The sequence below is a fragment of the Heterocephalus glaber genome, unplaced genomic scaffold (assembly GCF_053883595.1).
Source record: "Heterocephalus glaber isolate CG9 unplaced genomic scaffold, H.glaber_assembly_v1.0 deba00001428, whole genome shotgun sequence".
NCBI classification, from domain to species: Eukaryota; Metazoa; Chordata; class Mammalia; order Rodentia; family Bathyergidae; genus Heterocephalus; species Heterocephalus glaber.
The window spans coordinates 17,945,810-17,956,552 of record NW_028258293.1 but is presented as its reverse complement, the minus strand read 5'-3'; the positions used below and the strand labels follow the sequence as shown (position 1 = coordinate 17,956,552).

At 47.0% G+C, this 10,743-nt stretch overlaps 1 protein-coding gene across 26 annotated transcripts in view; it reads left to right on the top strand.

Annotated features, from left to right (window-relative positions):
- Positions 1-10,743, top strand: part of Mical2 (microtubule associated monooxygenase, calponin and LIM domain containing 2) — a 215,014-nt gene that overhangs the window by 79,275 nt on the left and 124,996 nt on the right. For 24 of the 26 annotated variants that reach the window (XR_015451444.1, XR_015451443.1, XR_015451445.1 and 21 more), the window contains 4 exons: positions 9-216; positions 3,231-3,347; positions 4,656-4,757; positions 8,426-8,581. Coding sequence is in view for 20 of the 26 variants with exons in the window: in XM_087211659.1 (XP_087067785.1) it covers positions 9-216; positions 3,231-3,347; positions 4,656-4,757; positions 8,426-8,581 (583 nt within the window). In the remaining 6 variants the exon portion in view is untranslated. The remainder of the gene's footprint in view (positions 1-8; positions 217-3,230; positions 3,348-4,655; positions 4,758-8,425; positions 8,582-10,743) is intronic. The other 2 variants (XM_087211661.1, XM_087211650.1) reach the window with 1 other exon arrangement.

Below are 10,743 nucleotides of genomic sequence, written 5' to 3'. Positions count from 1 at the left end.
CTTCACAGTGTCTCATTGTTGGCGGAGGACCCTGTGGCTTGCGCACTGCCATTGAACTCGCCTACCTGGGAGCCAAAGTGATCGTGGTAGAGAAAAGGGACACCTTCTCCCGGAACAATGTGCTGCACCTCTGGCCTTACACCATCCATGACCTGCGGGGCCTGGGAGCCAAGAAGTTCTATGGGAAGTTCTGCGCTGGCTCCATCGACCACATCAGTGAGTGGGCTCTGGGCAGGGCACATCTGTCCACATCATGGAGACCCAGATGATTTCATCTAGTGAGCCCCTGGGGGCTCCATACATCCACCTAGCGGGCATCTTCTGAGGCCCTGCTCTGTGCCTTGTTCCAAGCCCCATGCAGTGGCCCACTAGGCTGTAAGCACCAGGAAGCCAGGGGCATAACAGGGTACTTGACACAGAGTAGATCTTCAGTAAACATCTGTTGAATGAATAAATGAAATATGGAAGCCAGAGGTAGGGTAAGTAGCAGAGCCTGCACCCTAGGGAGCTCACCAAGATTTTGTGAGAAATAAAATGTGGCTTCCTAGCATTAGTCACTCTTCCCATTAAATGGGCCAAATAACTGAGACCTGGTGTAAAGGAATTTGGAAACAGTATTGCCCGTGCTGAGGAGCCATAGGTTATGGAGCAGAGGAATGACACAATGGAATGGTATTATCTGATAAATCCAAGACCAAATTTTCCCGGAGCTTTAAAGCCATCATGAGGTGACTTCAGGGAGATGAGGAGGGAAGTGGTGACTATGCCCCTTGGGTCCAGAGCATCCCTGAGCACTCACAAGAGCAAGGTCCTTCACCCTGAGAGGGTCTCTGTGTACATTCTGGTCTTGGGGAAGGCAGCACCCTCCTCACAGCTTGCAGGGGGAGGATTTAGCCATTTTTGTACAGCAGTGGTGACCCATGAAAGTGAGGATAAGTTCAAGTATTTGAATCCACTTGGGTCCAAAATCTGTCTCTTTCATTTTGATCTGACTTGAGACGAATTCCTTACCATCTTCAAGACTCAATTTCAGCTCCTGTAAAGGGTGATTGACACCCACCTGCCTCCCAGAATTGCTGGAATGAAATGGGGTCCAGTTTGTAACACGCTTAGCACTACGCCCAACACAAAATAGGTGCTCAGAAAAAATACTTTGCCTCTAATGATGGACAGTGAGGAAGAAGCAGCCTCGGTCCCCAAGCTTGAGAATCCCAAGCTGCGTTTTCTCAATCCGTGCTTTTCTATGGGGGCAGCTGAGAGTAGAGCTGCAGAGCCACATTCCTATCAGGACAAGAACTGGTGGGAACAGGAGTGGGGTTGGGACGGGACTGGCTGGAGAGAACGATCAGCCACAGACGGTGTGATTTATTCAGACTCAGGAGAATTTACCAGCAGTGGCCCGAGTTTTTTCCTGCTTTAGTGTGAGAAAGTTCCAGGAGTCCAGTGGAAAGAAAATTGGATTTGCATCAGATTTTAAGGTGATCTGTCCCACCCAGGAAGAATGTGTCACTTACTGATGTACAGCAGTGGCACTGAGCTCCACTCTCTTATCAGGTCCCCTGAGAGCAGCTCTGGCACCAGGAGTCACCAGGGCTGTTGGCTGGTGTCCCAGCCAGGAGCCCCTCTTGCCTGTGTTGTTGGGGCCCCCTGGTAGCCCCTAGTCCTTGGCAATATTGCAGTGTGCAGATGTGCTGACAAGACTAACAGTGAGCTTGAAGCAGTGGAATGGTCATTGCCGAGGGAGTGCCAGGCCCTGTGAGAAGGAGGGGGAATGTATTGAGCACCTACTGTGTACTGGAGCCAGACAGACTAGGAACCTCCTCATTATGAGGTGTCCCCAGGAGCGACTGTTTCATGGCAGGAGCTGGACTGGGCTCATTAAAGCCAGCTGATTGGCATCCATTCGGACCATCTGTGGCCTCCAGGTCCGGCTGCATCCTCAGCTCGGCCTTGCCCAGCAGTTCTCAGCGTGGTCTGTGCTAGGGCCTCCTCCACCTCCCACTGCAGCATCCCAGCCTCCACTGCAGCCTCATCCTCAGCAGACAACCTCCCTCCTGCGCTCAGGGAAGACATGTCCCTGTTCCAGCCGCTGCCGCCTCCTCCTCCTCCCCCTCCTCCTCCTCCCCCTCCTCCTCCTCCTCCTCCTCCTGCCTGAGGACTCCTTCCTTCCCATGCCCTGGCTCAGCAGCCCCCATTCCCAGCTCTACTCTCCCCTTGATGGCATCCCTATCTGTGGTCCTCCTGCGCCTCACCTCACCCCAGGTCTCCAGCCCTAACCTCAGTGTTCTAGAGAGAGGAGGTGTGGATGCTCCATCCACACACAGCTTCCCCTGACAGTCTGATTCCTCCCCACTACCCTGAGATATCACCCAAGTCTCCAGGAGCCTCCTGGCTCATACATGCCCGGGCCTCCTGTAGCCTTTGCAGTCCTTGATCTTTCTGTGGGATTCATTATTCTTGGTTCCTCCTCTCTTGGCTTCCAGGCCCCAGCTTGGACCTTGTTCGGCCTCTGTCACCACTGCAGCCACCCTCCTTGGCTCATTCAGTTGACCTGTATCCCCTCCATGAGAGGGTGTGTCCCCATCTCCTGTGCTAGGCATGGCACCTGGCCCATTATAGATTCTGATAAATGCTAAGTAACCTAAACCCACTAAATGCAGAGGGGCCCACAGAAGGTTCAAGCACCTCACTCTGTGGAGGAATATTTGGAGGGATGCTCATTTATGCTGAATGCCAGGTGACAAAATAGAGAAGTGAGGTTGTACTTGTTGGGAAAGTTTAGAAGCATGAGTAGGAGGGGAGAACCATGAGCCGAGCTTTGTGTGCAAATTTCCCACCCCACCTCTTGCCATTGGAGGGGAGAGCTGAGGTATAGGGCCTAGATAATGAGACCACTGATCAGCAGGAAGGACAGGGCCTGGCTCCCTCTGGCTTCATTGAATGTCTAGGGTGGGGTTGTCCAGTCACACAGAATTGGGTGACATTGAACAAGTCGTTTAACCTTGTAAAACCTCCATTTTTCACCTGTAAAATGAAAATAACAGTGCTCCCAAAGGGTCACAGTAAGGTTAAAAGAGAAAGCAGAGAGCTTGGCCCAAGCTCAGTAGCAATCATTATTGGTGCGCGGCTGCGCTGCGATCCCTGAGCAGTGAGTGTACAGTGTTCTGCACACAGAAGGAGCTCAAGGATTGCTACCAACAGTTATCTCTCCTCTCCCTCCTTCCTAACAGGTATTCGTCAACTGCAGCTCATCCTATTCAAGGTGGCCCTGATGTTGGGAGTTGAAATCCATGTGAATGTGGAGTTTGTGAAGGTTCTCGAACCTCCTGAAGATCAAGAAAATCAAAGTACAGCGCACTTTTCCTTTTCTGTCTCAAAGTCACATATTGCAAACTGGAAGTTACATGTGCAGTTCTCAGAAGATGTTTCTGCAAGTTATTTTCATCAGAAGCCACTTGGAATAATTCCATCAAAAGATAGTTTACCTTTGTTGACCAGTGCTGTCACTTTAGCTTTGCTCTTCAGCTCCCAGAACACTTACTATTAAGTCACAAAACCTATAATTTGGTTACCTTATATCTAGGAGTTGCTGCTTTGACAAATCAAATCAATAGTAAGAAAGAAGGCAAAGATTTGGTTGTTTTGGTAAAGTTCATTCACATGCACTTTCACCTATATGTGTTAGTTCACACATAGATGTGTGAGCTCACTTATTGCACCTATAAAATATTTTAAAATCCAGCAAAGAAAATAAAGCTACTAGAGCAACTATGAAATAAAAGTTCTAGATATTTCGGCACATGTAATATTTAACTATATTGAAATTCAATTTATAAATCATAAAATCACCCATACAGGTGTGTCCTATTTAGTAATGCTTCCCTTTTTCCTCTTAGTGTGTTTATTTAAATTGTGATCTTCTATACACACCGTGGTCAGAGTTTGCTCATGACCCTCTGCATCTTACTTAGAGTCAGTATCTTCTACTCCCTGGGAAAGAATTTGAGTTTTGAGCCAGTTTAATATGAGAGACCTTGTAGTTTCCTCCTAATGGCAACATGTCGGCCTCTCCTGTCCTCTGTCCTGCATGTTCGAGAGTTTAGGTGGGCTTTTCTGACTTTTGTAGAAGGACAGCATCATGACCTGGCCCTCAGAGGCCTGTGTGTCCCTCCTCATCCCTGCACCTCTCCTGGACACTCCATCCCAACTCTGAGGACCCAGCCGGGCCTCACCTGGAAATGTTCCTGTGAAAGGCAGTGCAACAGAACATTTTAAGCTGGAAGCAGTAGATAATCAAACGTTTTTGTGACACCCTTCATACCCTTTGGGGTCTATTTAGCAATGGAAGGCATTGAGGAGCAGTAGGGAACATGAAGAGGACTCAGTAGAATCTGGGGAGAAAAATATGGTGCAAGGGAGACAAGTGGGGGAACCATTAAGGACAGATTCCTGCCAAAGGTCAATAAAACCAGCTTCAGGGCTGGCATTGCTGATTTACTTTGTCCTGACTGAACTGGTTCTAAACCAGAGGAGCCAGGCTTTCCTCTAGAGGCTTCCCTAGGGTGCACTGTCCATTTCTCATTGCGGATAGAGAGGAGTATCATCATTCTCATCCCACCTCTCTCTCGACTCATCTCTTCTTTCTGTCCTGGTAGAAATTGGCTGGAGAGCAGAACTCCTCCCCGCAGACCACCCCCTGTCAGAGTTTGAGTTTGATGTCATCATTGGTGCTGATGGCCGCAGGAACACCCTGGAAGGTGAAGGCTCTGCTCGTTGGCGGGATGCGGGGTAGTAAGGGGAGGGAAGGGGCTGAAGAAGCATGGGAAAGATGGTGGATGCAGAGCTGGAGGGTCCTTGAGAACCAGGCAGACTGTCGTGCCCCAGCTGAGACCATGTCCCATCCTCCTGGGAGGCTGAGGGTGCAGAGGACAGCCATGCCCTCCTCTCCGGACCTCAGCTGCCCCAACTGTGAAATGTGGGTACAGAGCCCTCTCAGGACTGCCATGAGGGCTGGGAATAACTGGTGGGTAAAAATGCTTTATAAGAGTCCAGCACTGTGGGAAAAATCAACACACATTTGAGCACCCGCTGATGAGCAAGCCAGGTGCTGAGCACTTTCATACTAACTTCATCTAAGATAAACATTTTATGCTATTAATGGTATTCATTCATGGTCAAATATACTACTAAGAGAAGGAGGGGGGCCCTCTCCTCTCATAGCTCTTAAGCACACTCACTGCTTGGCAGTTAGATAACTTCTGCCAGACTTCTGGGGTACAAAGCTTCGCTTCTCTGGATCCTAAGCAAGTTGGGCTTTCAAGTCAGGGTGAGACAGAAGCCCCACTGCCAGGACAAGTCAGCCCCCTCCACCCCAGCCCCGGATTGATTAGTCCACATTTTGTACTAATCCATACTAATGGTACTAATTTGAGACTACACATTGCAAACAACCTGGCCCCAAATAGCATCTCTTAAACTCAGGAAAATTCTGCTTCTTGAACTTGCCCCACAACGGCCACCACTGTAGATATCTAGGAGGGCGTCTTCTCTGAGGACATAACATCTGCCCTGAAGCAGGGTTAGGTTCAGACAGCTCAGAATGTCTGCCCCTTCAAGCTCAGGTCCTCCAGTGCTGTTTGCCAGTCCCAGTGGCTCATCACCTCCATGCCCATTTCTAAGCTGCCAACCTGGATGCCTCACTCTTAGAATGTGTGGGGTCATTTTGATGAGAGTGTTAGTCTGAATATTTGAAAATTCAGGATCTATGCTCAGCTTGAGCATTTTAGGAACATGAAAAGAGCAGGGAGAATAGAGCTGTGTGTAAGGGCCTTGGCACCAGATAGGTGGATCAGGGTGGAGTTTTTCAGTGTTGGTGTTGTTGACCTTTATGACCACACAGTTCTTGCTGTGGGGCTATCATTCTTTGCCCAGGGATATTTAGCAGCATCTCTGGCCTCTACCCAGTAGATTCTAGCAGCACCCCACCAGAAATGTCTCCACACATTGCCAAGTACACTCTGGGAGACAAGTTCCCCCCTCCCCTTGTTGAGAAATACTAGATTGAAGAATAATGGCCATTTCTGATCCTTTGACAAAGGTATATTGAAGAACAGTTTGAAAGAAGGGTACTGTGCAAGTCAGTCTTTCGCGTTGCTGGGACAAAATACCTGACAGTCGCAACTGCAAGGAGAGGTTTATTTTGGCTCACAGTCAATGGGTTCAGTCTATGGCTGGCTGGCTCCAAAGGAGAGATGACGCAGTGGAAGGACATAGTAGAGGAGAGCTGCTTGCATCATGGCAACCAGGAAGCAGAAAGAGAAGGGAGAAGCCAGGGACAAGAATTCACCTTTCCAGGTCACACTCCCAGTGACCTCCAGCGAGGACCTATGTCTTAACAGTACATTTACCTACTGAACGTTTATCAGTGGATGAACCCATGATCCAATCATTTCCCAAACATATGAGACTTTTGGGAAACATTTTATATCTAAACCATACAGGTACTAAACTGAAACCCAAGGTTTCTGTTAGAGATTTTGGACAGAGAGCATTTCCTCATCCTGAGAATCATAAGAAGAAATTTATGTCCAGCAAGTCTCTACCTATATGACTAGTGTAGTGCCTTCATCTCTTTTCTGTTGCTATAACAAAATACTTGAGGCTGGATAATTTACTGAGAATAGGTGTTCATTGATCTCATGTTTCGGAGGCTGGGAAGCCCAAGAGCATGCCGCTGGATTCTGCAGAGGGCCTTCTTGCTACATCAAAACATGGCAGAGGACATTACATGGCCAAACAATCTTGTAACAAAGCCACTCCCAAGATCACCCATTAATCCATTCATTCATGAATTAATTAATTCATTCTTGAGGGCAGAGCCCAATCACCTCCCACAGGCCCTATCTCCAAATGCCATTAACATATGAACTTGGAGGTTAAGTTTCTAGCACACGGAATGGGGAACACATTCAGACCATATCAGTGGGTTCCTGGAGCCAATTAAGTGAACAGCATGCCTTTGGCAGGGGGAGATTCCAGACTACAGGAAAAATCAGATTCATAGAAAAAGGAGGAGGAGGAGAAGACTCCATTGAAATTTGACCACCTGCTGTGATCTGAGTCACCACCATTCAAAAAAAGTTCATGAAAACCACTGAAAACTGAGAACCCTGAGCCTAGGCTCTGATGTTCTATTGCACAGTAGGGTGCCCATAGCAAACAATAATGTAATGGACAATCAAAATATCCAGAAGAGGGATTTTGAATGGTCTTACCCTGAAGAAATGACAAATGTTTGAGGCAATGGCATGCTAATTACTGATTTGATCATTGCTTAATATATGCTTGCACCAAAGTACCACACTGTATGCCTTAAATGTTTACAATTATGTGTCAATTTTTTAAAAATAAACTGTAAAAAAAAGAGACGTGAGGAATTAGAGTACTAGATTAATTGTAAGTTAGAATTCTCCCTATTCATTATGTATTCATTGGATGTGGAGTAAGTGACAATCCCTGGAATTAGTACATTGGTTTGCTGGGGCCACCCTGACAAAGTACCACAGACTGAGTGGCTTGGACAACAGACAAGCATTGCCTCATAGTCCCGGCAGCTGCAAGTCCAAGATCAGGCGTTCTCAGGATTGGTTCTTTCTGAGGACTGTGAAGATCGGGTTCCCTACCTCTCTCCTAGCTTCTGGTGCTTGCCGCAACCTTTGGTGTTCCTTGGCTTGCAGTCCACCTCCCCCCCTCTCTGTCTCCATCGTCACAGGACAGTCTCGCTCTGTGCATGTCTGTGTCCCACTTTCCCCTATGTGTAAGGACATCAGTCACATAGAGCAGTGTGACCGCATCTGAGCTAACCAGTTCTACAAGGATGCTGTTGCCAAATAAGGCCACATTCATTGTACTACTGAGGTACTAAGGTTGAGAACTTCAATATGTGAATGTGCAGCTGGGGGGCACAACACAATGCATAAGAAATGGAGATATAAAGAAAATGTGTTAAACATCCCTGTCCTATAGGAATTCAATCTAATAATCCTACTTGTTTTTTTAAAGCATGAAGAATGCTAGCAAAGTGTTCAAAGCCACGCAGCTCCCAGTGCTGTGGTCCCGTGGGTGTCGTAGCAACCTGCCCATCACCTCCAGGGGAGGCTGAGCCCTGTGACTCTCTTGTTTGTCAAAGCCTAACAGAAGATATTGGTCCTGCAGAATTTAGAAAAGGGCGGAATCCCACTGACTTCAGAAGTCACTGGTGACATGTGGCCTGCTTGGGCACAAACCTGGTGCTTCTGCCAGTTCCCATTCTCTCGGGTCCACAGTCCTGGTTTCCTTGGCCACTCAGCACCGAGCAGTCTCCATCCTGTTTCAGTTTTCACACCAAAGCCAGAAGATGGACCCACCTGTCCCCTTCCACACACAGGGTTCAGGAGGAAGGAATTCCGCGGGAAGCTGGCCATCGCCATCACCGCCAACTTCATCAACAGGAACAGCACGGCTGAGGCCAAGGTGGAAGAGATTAGCGGGGTGGCCTTCATCTTCAATCAGAAATTCTTTCAAGACCTGAAGGAGGAAACAGGTGAGCCTTCCACTTTCCAAAGCTGGCCCTTGTCTGTGATTTTTTTTTTTTTTAGTACTGGGGATCGAACTCGGGACCTTGCGCTTTCGAGGCAGGCGCCAGAACCACTGAGCTAAATCCCCGGCCCTGTCTGTGATTTTTAACAGGCACAAAAGGAAATGCTGACTTCTAGGGCTCCTCAGTTCAGATGTGTGCAAGCAGAGACTTCTCCTTAGGATGGCCAGGGTCCTTCAAAAGACAAGAGAGATTCTTGAGAGAACCTTCTGGATATTGTACATGAAAATAGATTACAAACAGAAAATAAACAAGAATTTATTTCTTCAGTAGACTACTGACTGTGCTTTGTATGCTGGTGCTCAGGACTATGGGGTACAAATTAAGGTTGACATAGTCCATTTGAACTAGCTCCCTGTCTAGGGAGGAAACCCACATACAGACCCCCCCGCCCAGGCAAGGTGGTCAGGTATTCTGGGGGCAGTGTGAGATACAGGCAGCTCTCTGAGGAGGGAGCCAGCAACCAGTGGGTGGTACCTAAAGAAGCCTAGGTGCTTTAGTGTCTTGCATCAGCTGCCCCTTCCAATGAGGGACATCTAGGGAGACCACCTTGGCAGCCATTGTTACCAGCCTAGAGGACAGAGGGCACTGATTCATCCACTCCACAAATATTTATTGAACGCTTCCTGCATGTCAGATGCTGTTCTTGGGCCCGAGCTGGAGCAGTGAATGAAACTAAATAAATCCCTCTCTCCTGGGACTTATATTCTGTGGGGGTAGGTGGCCGAGAAACAAATAAACAAGTGATGCATCTGGTGGTGATAAAGATGGTGGAGGAGAACAAAGCAGGGTGAGGGGAAGGAGAGGAGTGAATGACCTTTCCCATTCAAGTAAATTCCAGATTTTTTTCTTTTCTTTTTAACCTTACTAAAAATGTGTATTTTTCCTTGAAAAGGCAGTCTAATGACAATGTTAAATGCAATCTTTATACCAAAAATAAATCACCCTCTGTGTGACCACCTAGTACAGCAACAGTCCTTGTGGTCATAGAATCCTCTCTGGTCATTTCCCACCTGCACACTTAATTATTCATGGCTCTAGCACTAATCCTAGTCCCCACATCCTTTGCTATTCTGCTTTGTTCATTCAGCATCACATATTAAACTTTGTCCACAGTTCTCCTTTGCCCATTTAACATTGCATAATCCTTCTGCTGGTCACTTTTGGAAACCTCAGGATGTGTCACCACATATGTAAGTCCACCTAAGTATCGCGGCTAAGAAGAGGCAGAATATGGCTGGCCACGTTTTGTGAAGAATGCTTGTATACTTTTAAAGGACTGAAGAAAAAAATCAAAAGAATAATATTTTGTGATGCATGGAAATTATATGAAATTCACATTTCAATGTCCATAAATACATATTGGTCGTAAGTTTATTTACATCGTTGTCTGTGACTGATTCCCCCATAAGTGCTTATGACAGAGACCACAGAGCCCATGAGGTCAGAATGTTTACTATCTGGCCTTTTATAAAAATAAATCTGCTGACCTGTAATTTAAACCTTGCATTACTGTTCTAGGTGAGACTCTTTCTGTTGAATCTTTTCTCTCAGCTCATTTTCTAGGAAGAGGACTTGTGGGTGAGCCACATGGCTCTTGCTGACCACAGTGATGTGTGCCCATCCCCTGGCCTTCAGAGTTCCTCTATAGTAGCATTATTTTTAGTTGTTTTTCAATTTGTGTTTTTATTAGTGTACCTGTGCAGTACGTAATAATTATGTTCATGTAGGGTGCTGGTGCATGTATGTAACAGATCGCAATTCTTTTTTATTCCCTTCTTCTGCCCTCCTCCCCACTCCCTCCCTTTCTTGGTCCTCTTCCCATTTGCAAAAGATCTATCTCCCTGTTTCCTATTGCCTATCTCGTAGTTTGTCCTTCAATTTATTTATACTTTGGGTTTCTCATATAAGAGAAGCCATGCAATATTTAAGCTCGGGTGTCTGATTTATTTTACTTAATATTATGGTCTCACGGTGCATCCATTTTCCTACAAATGACTCAATTTATCCTCCTCTGTGGTAGAATAGTACACCACTGTGTGTAAATATCACATTTTCTTTATCCATTCACCTATCAGTGAGCATATAGGCTGCTTCTGAGGCTTAGC